Raw genomic sequence first — 15,472 nt, forward strand, 5'->3', positions numbered from 1 at the left:
ACATCCATCACATATTCAGTGGGGAGGCCCAAGGCCGAGTTCCTGTTCTCAGCTGTCATCCCATGTCGTCACATCAGTGGGTGCCCTGGTAGTCTGCTTGACAACCAGAGGGATCGAGGGAGGTCAGTGGGCCATAATGAATTCAATGTTTATCACACTACAAATGAGACAAGGATATGCTAGCTAGTGTGTTATTTCTTAACTGTATGTTCAGTAGTTCTCTGTTGTTAATAGGTTGTGTCTGTGTTTTTCCTGAGGTTGGTTTAGAAAATAAACAACCAGTTGCGGAGCTGACACAATGTGTTATGAGCTGTAGTTTCCCCAGTAAACACCCCGACATCTTCGGCTGTCACAGCTGCAGTGTTTCTTGGTTAGTTAGGCAGAGCGGACAGGATGGGCGTCTCCCAAGTGGAGCAGCAGCAGGCTGGGTCGCCGAAGCCGTCAGTGTGTTTACTGGGGAAAGTACAGCTCATAAACTGCTGAATTAGAACCGCAAAGACTGGCATAACCTGAGCTACACCATGAGTTTACAGGTTGAGTCAAGTGTAGAGCATGCAACCAACAATGGTAACCAATCAGAGGCGGAGTTGCAAGAAAAGCTGTGGGATCCTTAATTACACATTTTTAACACATTATTTGTTACCTTTGGAAAGAGCCAGGCTAGGCTGTTCCAGTCTCTATCCTACGCTAAGCTAACAAACTGCTAGCTGTAGTTTTGTATTTTACGTGCATGAGAGTAGCCATTCTTCTGATTTAATTCTCAGCAACGGAGCTAATGAGTTGGATTACACAGGATCGCTAACCAATTCCCCTTCCAATAGCTCTGTGATTCAAACCAATTTGTTTTTCTTGATTTGAGAACATTACAATTCACTGGTAAATTGGCGGAAATAAAGAAAAAAATCTTCAATGTTGCCCCAAAATGTAGGACAAAACAGCATCACCCTAAAAGAGAGAATTGCCCTTGCATAGTCTGCTACTGTTTGTTCGTTTCAGCTCTACTATGTAAAAACTGAGAGAGACCCAATTAAATCTGCTTTAACCTACAGCGCACATCACAAGGTTATTTGAAATTATGATGCCACTATTACATCACGAAGTGCTGGTACCTGCTGTTGATTACGAAGTAACTCAGATGTCTACAAAACAAACATGAATAGCTGCTCGACCTAACTGCAGATGGCTTTGTAATATAACTGATTTATTCCTTCCATTAGATTGTCAAGGAAGGCATGTTGAGTGTAAATCTGAATACCATTCAGCTGCTGACTGACAGGAACTGCCACTACGGTCTTTCACTTCTGTGCCTGCTCTCCAGAGTATGAAAAGTACCATTACCATTTCATAAGATTATAGTAAGCCATTTACAGGCTTTGCTGCTGACGGTATTGGAGGCTGCAACTTTAAGAACAGTGAAAATCAGCATGAAGATCATTCGCTGAAATATTCTCTCTATCAACACTGCAGCTGAGCCACAATGAGGCGCGTGTTGTTTAAGACGACCATAAACCATTCTCAGGCTTAATCACCTGCTACCCTTGAGCTCAGAGTTATATGTGAATGCAAAACTAAAGCAAAACATCGTCAAGCACCAGATGCTTCCCTAGAGCAGTAACCTTTCAGGACCATTTGCTCAGTTGTTGCAATTTCCATCCCATAGCTTAAAGTGACACCATCATTTATTGATGTGGTGTTTCCCAAGCTGATATGGAACCCATCTCAATAATTAATCTGACGCAAGCCCCGGCCAGGCCGAGGGAGCGGCGTGCTGCTGCTCACGCTCCGCTGAGGACCACAGTGATCATTTGGCCCCAGTCTGGGTTATTTCCATCTCTCCGTTTATCACTTTTATTATAGCTGTGATGAAACACTGCGCGTGCTTCCATAAAGCACTTACGGGCCTCTGCTTGTTTAATACATTCCTCTCCCACTGACAGGCCTGCACTAATCTCATTTAGCCATGACTCACCGTGGCTAATATCACGGCTGCCCGCTGCACACCCCCCCATACTATTACTACTCTTATCCCTAGCGTGTCACATTTCTTATAAGGAACATATTACATACATGAACATTGGCTCATGCAGGTGCTACCACTTCACAGCTGCTATTCAGCAGCAGCAGTTACCTTTACTACTACTGCTGCCACAACAACTCATCTCTGCCATCCAGCTTTCTTCAATTTGACAAATCCATTGATGCAAGAATCCATTTCCTTCTGCTTAACTGAGTCCAAATTGCATTGGCAAATGTCCTTCATGTTTTGTTTTCCCTGGTTCTGTCACCACAAACATGGCTGGAAACTGTTCTGATGTTTTGTGAAAATGGGTGGCTTTGGCTCAGTAGGTACGGCAGTCATCCACCAATCGGAGGGTCGGTGGTTAGATTCCTGGCCCCTGCAGTCACATGTTGAGAGTCCTTGGGCAAGAACCCAATTTGAGCCTGGTGGCTCTTCCATCTGTTTTTGAGTGTGCTTATGAATGGTTATGGCTCCATTGTTCCTGATGAGCAGGTGGCATCTTGCATGGTAGCCTCTGCTACAAGTGTACGAATGTCTGTGTGAATGCTGATTTGTGTTTTTAAGTTCTTTGTGTGGTTGTAAAGACTAGAAAAGTGCTATATAAACACAGTCCATTTACCATTTAAAAATAACCAGTAGCTTCATGCTTACAAATGTTCAAACACCACCTTGAACAGTGGTCACTCACTTGGCAGCATCTCACACAGCTGTTACATCAACACCATCCACTCCAGCTCCCGACATGACAGTCGAGAGTCAGTCATGTACATGTACTGTTAACATGATGTGACACTTATTGTAGAAATGTTGATATGACATGAACACATTATCTGTGGTCAACAGAAATGCCAACATTTTCTTCTGGCGACTGGGACATCACTACCTAAAGCTGATGACATGGTGAGAGTTGGTCTGTGAATTGACTGGTGCACGGAGAACTTGGCGTGCATTACTGGAGGAATTTGCTAATTCGTGTCACACTTCATCTTACCCTCACTTATGAACAGTAACTTATACTTAAATATCATCTGACAGGACTATCATGGCCTCTCAACTTTGAGGTGCTGACCCTCATTCTGTTTGCTGAAAACCACTCAAGCTTGGTGGCGAGATCTAATCTTGAGTACCCCGCTGAGAATGTGTTTGATCTACTGCAGATAATGTGGACACAACTTGGTCTCTGGTTCCAAGCAGCCAATGGCTTGTAGCATTGTCCCTCCTCCTGATATTCCCATAGATAGTCCTCAACTAGACACCCCAGTGGATCCCGCATTTGCATAGTCTACAAACATGTGTTAGAGGTAGCGAGGGCAATCCTGGAGAGGGAAAGTTGGTCCCAGCAGAGACTGTGTGCATCATTTTACATATCACCTATTTGTAAATTAACATTACATCACACCATGCATATTTGAAAAATGTTTGTTTACTGTGATAATTAGGATGGTGTTGCTAAGAGTAGGACTGGGTCATATGGTGGAAATGCTAATCATGATTTTATTGGTTGATGTACAGTATAACTCATTTTATGGCTCAAAGAGGACTTTTGGTTATTTTGGGTGATAACAAAAGATCAACCTCAGTAGTATGTTATATTGTCAGTAAGACATTTGACCACATTGGGAAAGTGCAATCCTCTTTACACGCTGTACAGCGGAGGAAGCTGTACTCAGTTTGGAAAGCGGTTGATGAACAGAGTTTAGCTGGTTGGTTTGGGCCACTGACTTTGATCAAAGGAAACGCCTTTTTTCATAGGGTGCAGGGAAATGTTCACAGACCTAACCCTTACTAATCTAATCAGCCAGCCTGTAATGAAAAAAAATATTTCAAACATGCCTTTGAATAAGGATGTCATTAAAACCCCACAGTCATTAAGAGACTTCAGCAGATTAAGAGATCTGCATCTAGATCTTAGACTTGTGGAGAAACATGAAAACCCTGTATTCAGCATAATAATTGCAGGAAAATAAACAGATTTCCGTGTCTGTTCAGCTTCTTTTCTAAATACTGAAGTCTGTTAGTCAGTACGGACTAATTCCAAATGAACCCATAGAAAAACAGACATTAAGCTCATTAATAGTCCCAATTCTCTACAACATGATGTGATGAGATGGCAGTAAAGCCATGCTTTGTATACTGAATTGTGATGTGGCATTACTGAAACTCAGCTCAATAAATCTGTTTCAAAAGCCCTCTCAATGCAGTAACCAGCTGCCAAACAAAAACATGACTTCTAAAAAAGATTTTCTTGACGTCTTGATGTCGTCAGTGCAGCTTTTTCTGCCAACTACGAGTACTTTACACAATGCGGTGCATCCTAAAGAATGAATGCACAAACATCCTACCCTTTAGTAGAAAGCAAAAATCAATCCCACTGCAAAATCTATTGTATAAGTCCTGAAGCCCAAAGCCATTTATCTCAATAGCAGATGATTTTATTTCCCAATGTTTTGGCAATAAAAGGGGTTTAATCCTAAAATAGCATGAATCTAATTATTCCCCCCACAGCAATAAAACTTTAGGGAGTGAAAACTGGTAGAGAAGCAATTCCCACACTGAAATCACATGATCACAAACCACATAAAGGAGGTGCAATTTATCTACTCAAAAGCAATAAAACAGAGCTTTAACTGGCAACATATAGTATTTCCTCGACGTTGCCACCAGTGTATTGCAGCTCGGCTCTGGGTTTAAATCTCATAAGGATGTTGAAGAACACTTAACTTCAGATCGATAATGCTTCTGCCTCCGAGCCTGCCTTTGTGTCCCGGTGGAGCCCCGGTCAGCTCCCTGAAGTTCAGTGTGTCTCATCAGTATGCAACACAACACCACATATACATTACGAGTGTGTGGTCAGCTGCCTATGGGCGAGAGAGAGAGTCTGCAGCATTATTCTATGGTGTTTAATTGAGCCAGACAACGAGAGTGTGGGACAAAGTTAGAGCGCGCTTCGATCTCGTCGTTGCAAACTGCATCAGAGTGCAGAGTCAGGTAAATTACCGGGAACAATAGGATTACCTGCACCCGATGTAATGCACAATAGACGACCTGAGATCAGCGGCTCTTTATTAAGTCCAACCATTTAGAATCTGGTGTAACATCTGATAAACCCTTTATAGAAACTCAAACAGTGTGCTGCTGCTATAAAAAGCACTCCAGCAGGACAGTCTTACCGAGGAGTTAAGAATAATTCATGAATGGCTTCTACTAATACGTTTCGTTCTTTTTCATTTACTTGCTGAAGTGTTACACTGAGATTAATCGTCCTGCCTCTCTGTTATTGTTTCATAACTACTAACTCGGACATGGATCATCACTAATTTCTCTCTCTCACACACACACACACACACACACGCTTAGGCGTGACATATACAAACACACTGGTACACACATAGAAGGACACAAGCAAGTAACAACAAGATTAATTGGGAAGGCTTTTTTTGGCCACCGCTGTAGTTTACACTACAGTGCGCAGCAGATGGAGGGAGTGGGAGGTACACGCTCTGAAAATGTTGTGGTTCTTCAGGTTTCACAGGTGTACCAAAGACATTTATAATAGAGTAAGAGGCATTGAGGATCCTTGTGTGCATGTGTGAGACTGCGCATGATGTGTGTGGGTTTCTATTTTTGCTGCCGGGCCAGTCAGCAGGCCTGTCTGGGTGAGTCAGGGCGTATGTGGTGACAGTGACATACAGACACACTGACAGAGGAGATGGAGGGTCAGCCCCGCGCGTCCTGGGAAAGGTCTGGCGAGTGCATCGCTTGACACAAGTGGACCTGAAAGGTTTAGGGCGGGGTTGTGCTTTGGTGTGTGTGTTAATTCTGGCTCAAAGATTCGAATGATAAAACACCACAAACTGACATTTATGATTAATGAATTGCATCTTCTGACTTAACTCATGCATATACTTCCTTAAAGCTTTAGTGATGGCTACTGTAATGTAATATATTACCTCTCGCTCTTCAGATGATGGATGTATAATGAAAAACTGGATACCGTGTTGGAAAGGGCATTGCTCACTCCTATGAAAGCTGCTCATTGGTGCATGAAGCCAAAAAAGCATGACGTCTGGGTATGATATTAATTATAGAGCATGCGCACTAGAGACTTCTACCAGCCAACAGGCTAACTTCTGCTTTATCCCTCCGCTAACCTGAGTAGGGATAAAATGATTTAATCATGCAGCTCTTCTTCACTTTCCAAATATAGTCAGAGCGAATTAAAGAAAGTTCTGATAGTGAAACAGATCTTTTCTCCACCATTTTACAGCCACTTCTTGCACAAATGTAAGCTCATTAGCTCACAGGAAGAAGAATCGTTGGGCACCTCTGCGTCACATGATGTTGTAATAAGACGGTTTGACCACTTTGTCCAATTAGCTTCAGACAGGCATTTTTTCCTACAAGGATTTAGTTTTAATTGTAGTCACATAATATTCTTGGTTTGAATATTGTATTCAGTATGTGTGTTGATTCAATGTAGTGCTGCACAAGCACATACAGAATGTGTGATGTTGTCAACAGGATTGAAACAAGTTTTTGGTGTGGCAGGAGTACGATGTCAATGAAAATGCATGATTAATTTGCCAGGGTGGTGTGAATTTACACGAAGATTGTGGAAAGCCTGGAGAATTATAATTACAATCTGCTTCAAAAACGTACAGACATCAGAGGAAAAAATTGACAAATTATTCTTGATCGCACTTGATCGATTGTTGTTTATGCACATTGGTGACAACCAGTTTGGTTATGAGAAGAATGCAAGGGGTGAAGATTTATCATCATTTGATTTACTGGTTTTAATTTTGAAATATGAACATCTTTACAACACGGCTCGTTTGTCATGAATGACGGTAAATGCAGCTTGGCTTTGACAGGAGCACAATGCAAAGAGTAGCAGGACCTCTAACCTCAATGTGCCCTGACAGTGTTGAGCCACGTGCCACCTCAGGGGTATTTGTTGTGCCCTTTGATCTGATATTGAGTGAAACAGAAGTGTGAACAGGCTTCATCACACTGTCTTAAATAACGTGTCTCGTCAGGGACTGTATCTGAACATTGTTCGTACATGGACCAGTCCTTCAGTGCACCTATTCCCCTGTCCTCTGGGTTTAATTGCTGAGCTGTGGCATGCTGTGTTGGGACAGATTAATCAGTGTCAACTTGCCTTTCTTCCTCTCTCAGTCTCTCCCTCCTCTGTTTTCTCCTTCTCCGTTTGGTTTTGTCTTTCTCTTCTCTTTTCCGCCTCCGTTCTCATGTGTCTGCCTTTGAGTTTCTCTGACTGTGCAGTTTCGTGTGGTGCATGTGAATGTGAGTGTCTCTTCTCAAAGGGAACTGTAGGATATTTTATATGTCCTTTGCCTCAGACAGAAGAAAGACTATAGCCTATGTGTACATTGTCTATGGTACAGTTGGAGAAAACTATGCAGGCATGTAAGTCTCCTTGGTGTCAGCCTGACCATGAATTTACCCCTTCCATTTACAGCTTGTGCAGGATTACACCACTGCGGCTTTGAAGTTTAGTATTTGTTGAAGGATATCTAAACCATCGGCTTGTAACCTCAGAAAGTTAAACATTCGGGAAATATTATTTGCTTTCTTGCTGAGTGTTAGATGAGAAGAATGATCCAACTCTCATATATTTTCTGTAGATATAAGGCTACAGACAGTCAGCTTATCTTAGAAAGAAGACTGGAAAACGGCGGGAAATGGCTACCGTGGCTCCCGTCCAAGAAATGTACAGACTACAGGTGCAATTTGTAAGAATTTGACAGCATAATGTGAAGGAATAACAGTTTTGACTTGACGACAGCTACAGATTGTGCAGAGATATCTAATGAGGTTAGCATGTTAACCAGCTAGCCCCGGCCCATCTCGGTCTAAAGCTCCCATGTTAGTGGTGTAAACAACAATACTCCCCAGGTGCTCCGAGCTCCCATTCCAGGCCACTAGCTGCACGGCTAACTAGGCTAACTAGCTAAGGGCAGCTACAGTTCTTAGCAGTTAGCATCACTCTGGTGATATGCTGCCCTGTAGTTGTTTTGAGAATTAATTTGACAGGTGGCCATTTCTTACATATTGCACCTTTAAACAAAGAATGTATATTGTGTTAATTAGTGAGCTTTAGCGATGCTGGTAGATTGATTTTGTTCCCTTTTGACATAGCCGGGCTAGCCAGTCTTTGTGTAAGCTAAGGTAGCCAGCTATTGACTGTAGTTTCGAATGTAATATATAGACATGAGAGTGTTGTATCAATTTTCTCATCTGAATTCCTTCATTATAAATCATCTCCTGATTCATCTGCACAGCTTGCTTTGCAGCCTGTTTGACACAGTTTTGGCTTTTATGACTCATCGTTGTGCAAACTGAGCGTGTGCACACTCACCTATGAGGGGGCTATAACATTTCTATCCAGTAGCTTAATTTCAAAGTTGAATGTTGCTGGTTGTGAAGTCATAAGCAAAGCCCCAATTACTGGCTCATGTTTTCTAATGCATTCAGTGGCAGCCTTGTTGCCACGTACCTTATTGTTGCGGTTAAATCTAAATAAAGATTTCATTAAAGCAGGTTTGTAATGAGTCTTTTGGGGCAGGTGCAGCTTTATGCAAGCACCCTGCTTATTATGAATTTAACTGCCACTGCCAGGACAGCTGGCTGCTTTCCTCAAGTGTTACACTTAATCAAGGAACAATTTAGCTCATCTTTTTAGCTTTTAATAACCTAAAAAACGGCGTAGTGTTGTGAAAGTGCATCTCCAGGTTCTTTCATGACGCAGTAGAGGATATGTTTTTGTACTGCATTGCATGTCAAGGGCTTCCCTTCGATGTTTCAGCCTGCCTCTTCCTTTCCCCGCACCTCGTTTCCAGGTCGTTTTCTGCCGCAGAAATTTCTCAAAGCTTTCACAGGTGGCTGCTGCCTCGATATGAATATTTGATGACCCTCATATAGCTCCCTCGAGGGCTGTGAAATATTAAAACTCTTTCTGGTGGCCGTTTGGACTCTTCAGAGACTCTAAAAAATGGACTTCCTGATGAGAGGAGAAAATAATCATCTCGATGTGACACTATCAACACTATTCGTTCTCTAATGTGTGATGCTGTTTGCTGCTCTGGCTGGACAGAGTGTAGACTTTGCATCAGAGCGTTTACGTACGCACCATTGATCTGCTGGGGGTTCATTAATTAAGTCAGTGAATATGCAAATATTGAGTTGGAGAGGATTTTTTTCTCTCTCCTTCACTCTTGAACGTCCCTCAGTAGCGCATATATGAATTTTCTCATATTATTTCTCTTTCAGCGGGATGCCAAGGGACAGTACCTGTTTGACCTTATCTGCCACCATCTCAACCTGCTGGAGAAAGACTACTTTGGCATTAGATATGTTGACCCAGACAAGCAGAGGGTGAGTATTCATTTTTAATAATGAACCCACCTTCATTTCAGTTCGCTGTGTTTCACCATGACTCATGATTTGGTCTCTTTTTCTTCTCTTCTCTTCTCTTCTCTCCTTTCCATAATTCAGTTTTCCTCATTTTAATTATTTGTGAATCAACATTAGTAAATCGTCCGCTTCAGTTAAAAACTAGTTCACACAAACTACATAATTTCTGTTGAATTGGCTGATAATTTGTGCCCCCGAGTTCACAGAGCAAATCTCTTATCCCGTGAAAGTTGTAAAACAGTGTCATGTTTAATAAGCCAGACTCGACTTTGACCATGATAACACTATTCAAATGTAAATCTTAAAAGATCCAAGAAAACCCTGTGAAGCTGATGCAAGAATAAGAAACCATCTCTCTACTTTTACAAAGAAGGAAGCTTCGTAGCTGCTCTGTGCATCGTCAGTCTTTACCATCTTTACACTGTTACAGTCTGTAGATCACCAGGTAGAGCAGATTATCAATTATGTCTCGAATACTTTGTGTCGTTAGATTGTCTCTACACACGTTAGATTGTCTCTCTTTGTGTCGTTAGATTTTCTCTACACAAATATTCAGGACAGGTAGGTATGCCTGAAGATCAATGATACTGTCAAAATGCCAACCCCTTTGATTGAAACAAATATCAATCAAAGAAATTAACTTATTCCTTGGTGAATTTTCAGGGCTTTGACTTGTTGAACACCTTTAACATATCATTTTAAGAGAATGTGAGCACAGGTGTTGTTAGAAAAAAAAAGCAGTAATTAAAGGCTCGCAGCATCATTGTGTTTCACACTTCCTGAATTGTGAGTGCCTCATTATTGTCAGCATGTCATCATCTCACTGATTAGACCCAGTATCACTCCACGATGCTTAGCACGCAGACAGAAAACGGCACACTCCTGATTATCTTCCAAACAGCTTTCTCTCATCTCCTCTCTGCATGGCGACTGTGTTAGAGAGGGACTAAATACACAGAAAACAAGGAGATAGGAGTAATTCTTCTGTGCCTTCCAGCTATAGATTACTGCTGCTGAGCAGTCAAGACCGCAGAGCAACAGTTCAGCCGCTAAAGACTCCAAAGTGCACGTCTCATTTGTCTCTCTCTCCCTTTCAGCATTGGTTGGAGTTTACAAAGTCAATTGCCAAACAAATGAAATGTAAGTATTTCAGTTAACATGCCTGATTAACTGGTTAAATCCAAATGTCTAAATCTGACCATGCAAAAACTACAAAGAAGAAGAAAACTACACAAATCATGCCAATCGCAGTAGAAGCAATAGATTTTAAATGTGTGTCTCTCTTTCCCAGCCCAGCCTCCGTTCACCATGTGTTTGCGTGTCAAGTTTTATCCACCCGACCCTGCCGCCCTAAAAGAGGAAATCACCAGGTAAGAGACGTGGTCTTATTTTCTCCACACATTCTTCTTCGATGTAACCTGCCGTTTACATTACCCACAATGCAATTTAATCATCAGTTTGTCCACAGATTCAGGTGTGTTATGCTACTGGCGGCTAATGTGGCCTTTGAGGTCAAGCATCAAGCAGAGATGAGGCTGCAGAGGTCGAGTAAACTCACTTCTTTCTGAGTCCAAACACACATTTTTATTTATTTTTTCGTTACCAAGCTTGTAGTCTGCAGACTCAACCCGCCACTGACTCAGGCGAGATCACTTGAGGCAGTTAATCAGACTTTTGCAGCTCAATCTGGAGCCACAAAAGGCTGATACAGCTCTATTCACATATGTAGTGGTCCTCACCAGGACCTGCAGCCCTTCATTAAAAGGGCTTGCCTTTTGTGAATGAATGACTTCCAGATACATTTTGAAGGCCTGGAGGGCTCTCGAATACTCACGCATGGGTCGTAACAAGTACTTTATTTGTTTTGATCACTGAAACAGAAGAGGAAATGATCTCGTGTTGCAGATCATAGCTTGCATGATGCAAATTTGGCGAACACCAATATTTTCTAAGGGGCTGCGAAGCACACGGTTTTCCGAATCAAAGAGGTAATAACAAACCTTAATGCGGACAAGCAGAATATCCTAAGAAACCCTTCTGATATTGTTTTTCCTCTGTTATTGTAGCTCCAGGGATTCATATCAGCTTCCTCTTGGTTTATTTGACCACTCACTGGTGGTATCAAAAATAATGTGGAAAAAGTAATGTCTATTTTGAAACAGAAATTCAACTCAGATGACTCATTAACTACCTTCTTATACTCAATAAGGGACAATAACATCACACATTAGAATTTTTTGGAAGTCATAAAACAAAAACAGAAAAGTGCTGACGGAGAGTAAACCAGAATAGAATAAAAATCTCCACAGTTTTTGGACTGGGACCTGGGAAATTAAATAGTTTTGAGATAGCTCTTCATGATGAAGCTGAGAGTAAAAATATGTTTTCAGCTTGCCTTCTTTATCATTGAGTGTGTGCATCTCAAGTACAATATTTCAACTCTTAATTAATCTCTTGAAAAAGGCATGCAGTAGTGCAGGCACAAAAGGAAAACACCACAGTGTGCAGGAGTAATTGAGTATTCTCCTTTTTATATAAGCTGCAGTGTCATGAAGCTCCTCGCCACTACTGTAGTGTGTGCGGCGTCCTTGACAGCTGAACAAACTGCTGTGAGGAGCGAGCCAGAGAGCCACCGAGCGCACGGATCCCTGTAAATCACATCACTCGACTGGTTGCCATGCAGTGAAATCTCTTATTGGCAATCCAGCTCTCCTTCTTGACGGAGCAGAGCGCCGGCGAGGGAGAGCTCCTCCATCCGCCGCCATCTGTTCTGACTGGAAGCTTACACAAATATACATAGTGGATAAGCAGCAACATGAAATGTAACAACATTCTGCATAGATTTATGTAGCTTTTTAGTTTCTTTATATATAATTTAACAACAATTTACAGTACAGACATCAGTTAATATCATCAGATGACAGGAGCATCCTGTTGTGTAAAAAAAAGCTAATTTTCCACCACGACTCTACCCTGACATTACTCATAGCAATGCTTAGTGCTGCTATACTATTTATTGCTTTGCTGCTCGGAGAGAAGCCGACTCACGGCCGTTTGAAATGAATGCTGGGCGGGAAAATTGACATATGAGTAATCTGTGGATGTTGTGGACGAGACCAGAAGATTGAGTCGCTCCCAGTGGACTTCAGCGAGAACCAGTAGTCATATTTTAAATCCACGGCAATTCTCAGAAAGATTATGCTTTAGTTCAGCTTCCTGTCCCGAGGGCCGGCTACATGTCTAATTATCCAGTGGAAAACTTTGGATTGCCAATCATGCATTCGTTATTTTGTTTCTATATTGTAATTATAGATTAATTATGAATGGGTTGCGAAAGGGCCCAGGGGTAATGAAGTTGTCGTTAGCTTAATTTCTTTTACATTTCACCATGTGGAGATAGCAGGTACTATAGCTTATCTGTAATAACCACAAACGTGCTGTCGCATCTAAAGCAGACGAGTCAACACAGGGACCCTGGCTAATAGAGTGCCGAAGTCACGCCCCTTTCCGGTGGACCCCATGGCACAGAGTTTTTCTGACATAAGGTCCCATGGAGAAAACCAGAAGAGGCGTGACTTTGGCTCTGTATAAACTTTGCTCGTGACTTTGTCATCATATTTTTAGCCATGCTAGCTCAAGGCGGCAATGTCAGTCCGTCAGAGTTCCCAAAGGATCAAGCGTACTAACGTTGGGTATGCCCTGACTTTGAGTTCTCACTTATCCTTTGAAATGTCTCAACGTCTTCTAGATGGAATGCAAGATATTTGGTTCACACATACAAGTCAACTTTTAATTAATCCAAGACTTTGGTTTATGACTAAATACTTAAAGAGCTAATAGCACTCCATTAGCCACAGCTGTACTTTGTGCTAATTAACACATTTTCTTTGTCATTTATGACAGTAAATGAGTCAACGATGAGTAAAAGACATTTGAAGACATCGCTTTGGGCTTTGGGAAATTGTTATGAGGATTTTTTCACATTTTCTCAACATTTTATTGATAAATAATTAAACAATTAATCTTGAAACATTATCTGCAGATTAATCGACTGTATGAAGTACCACAGGTTAGTTGCAGGTTCAGCAACAGGAACACAAAAACATGTAGTAGCATATACACATACATTAACACAACATACATCTCTCCATAGTCAGCCTCAGGCCCTAATTTACTTTAGTATCTTAAAATGTCTTTTTTTCTAACAATCTCTTTAGCCTCAGGGGACATCTCACTTCTACACTGTAAACATTGACCATTTGTGTTGCCAAGAATGGGAGTGCCGATATTGATCCTATCTAAATAATGACCCGAGTCAGTTTCTCTGTGTTCCACTCCACAGATATCTCGTCTTCCTGCAGGTAAAGAGGGATCTCTACCACGGTCGCCTCCTGTGCAAGACTTCAGATGCTGCTCTGTTGGCTGCCTACATATTACAAGGTACGGCGAAATAGGGGGTCGTCGTGTATACGAGCAGACTGTTGTACCTTCATATTTCATTTCATTTCTCTCACAAAAGGCATTGAAGTTGCGACTTTGAACAGAAAGTCAAGTGTGATTCAGGCTAATTACATGTTATATCTCAACCATTAATACATGACTACCCATGTTTCCAATCACGTTGGCATCATCACCCCACACTACAACTGGAGATAAGTGACTGTATTTCCTCTGACAGACCTGTTTCTGCTACATATGACTCTATATAATATCCATAATGTATGTGACCTTCTGTAGACTCTTTATGATTTCCATATGACCCTGGCTTGTGAATAAACACTTGCCAGCTGTGTTCGATGTTTATGTTTGTGCACTCACATTACACCATATGTACTTTACTGTGTGGGTGTGTGGATATGTGCGAGCAGAGCATGCTCAGGGGTTGAAGCTCATAGCGCTCTCATGTTTGTTTGTTTGTTTGTTTGTTTGGGACCTTGAGAATCAGAATTGGTTGTTTCAATCTTGAATTGAAAAAATCAAGTTTAAGCCATTAAAAAAAAAAAAAAAAAAAACATTTACACACAAGCCGTAGTTAAGAATATCAATCTGACAGTTTTGTAAAAATAAAAAAGCGTTGATCATTTTGGACGATGCCAGGTTTTCATTCGACAGGCTGCTTTGGGTGTCAGGCTCATCAACATGCTGAGAGGTAAGATGCATGGAGGAACAGGTTCCTTGTCACACACTGTGCCAAGCAGCTCCCCTGCCAGTTTCTTCTCAGCCAATCCCCGGATGTAAATGTTCTTGGGTGTCTCCGTTTGGCCCTTAACACCACGAGACAGTGCGTCAATATAATGGAGGACATCGGCTGATACTGGCTTGCTTATTATGCCTATCTATGCAAGGTTACATCTATCTATTTATCCAATTATTAACGCCAATATTATAAATCAGTGGCTGCCTGTGTCTTCCCTTGCTGTAAAGCATTTCATCACCAGGTGTCTCTGGCATATAAGCACTATTACTGACAACATGTCAGAAAATGTGAATCCATAATATTCTGGGATGTTTTTCGCCGTCTAAAATGAATTTTTCAACAGCAATGTCTGCCTGAGCAGCAACGTGCTCCCCAGAGAGCAAGCAAGTAGCCAAACTCTCTATATGTTCCTCCACTGTCTGCAATCTGATGTCAGTGGTTAGTAAACGAAAGGCTGTTAAAGATGGCTACAGTGATGCAGAGAAAGTGCTTCTCATTTTACAGACATGCTACCCGGATGACTAATGCAGACGCGTTTTGGTCCGTGCACATGTTTGATGGAAAGTATAAAATACAAGTCTGCATTCCTTCAGTGTTCAAAGATGTTTCATCCACTTTTGCTAAAAAAGTAAAATTCCAGCACCGTCTCCATCAGCTGGTATTTCAGTTCAGTCCCTGGACTATTCAGTATTCAGTATGCACATCACCTTGACTTCTTGGTCTTTGCTTTGTGTATTCTGCAAGTTTTTTATTTTTTTATTTTCAGTGTCTTTATACTGAAGCTTTGACCAACGTGCACCACAGCACTGACTCTTAAT

At 41.6% G+C, this 15,472-nt stretch overlaps 1 protein-coding gene across 3 annotated transcripts in view; it reads left to right on the forward strand.

Annotated features, from left to right (window-relative positions):
* Positions 1–15,472, forward strand: part of LOC140994968 (FERM domain-containing protein 5-like) — a 66,913-nt gene that overhangs the window by 42,415 nt on the left and 9,026 nt on the right. Inside the window, exons 2-5 of one of the 3 annotated variants that reach the window (XM_073464833.1) lie at positions 9,314–9,418; positions 10,555–10,597; positions 10,749–10,827; positions 13,800–13,897. In XM_073464833.1, coding sequence (XP_073320934.1) covers positions 9,314–9,418; positions 10,555–10,597; positions 10,749–10,827; positions 13,800–13,897 — 325 coding nt within the window. Of the gene's footprint in view, positions 1–9,313; positions 9,419–10,554; positions 10,598–10,748; positions 10,828–13,799; positions 13,898–15,472 lie in introns of those variants that run through there. The other 2 variants (XM_073464834.1, XM_073464835.1) reach the window with 2 other exon arrangements.

Source organism: Pagrus major, chromosome 4, assembly GCF_040436345.1.
Source record: "Pagrus major chromosome 4, Pma_NU_1.0".
Classification (NCBI taxonomy): Eukaryota; Metazoa; Chordata; class Actinopteri; order Spariformes; family Sparidae; genus Pagrus; species Pagrus major.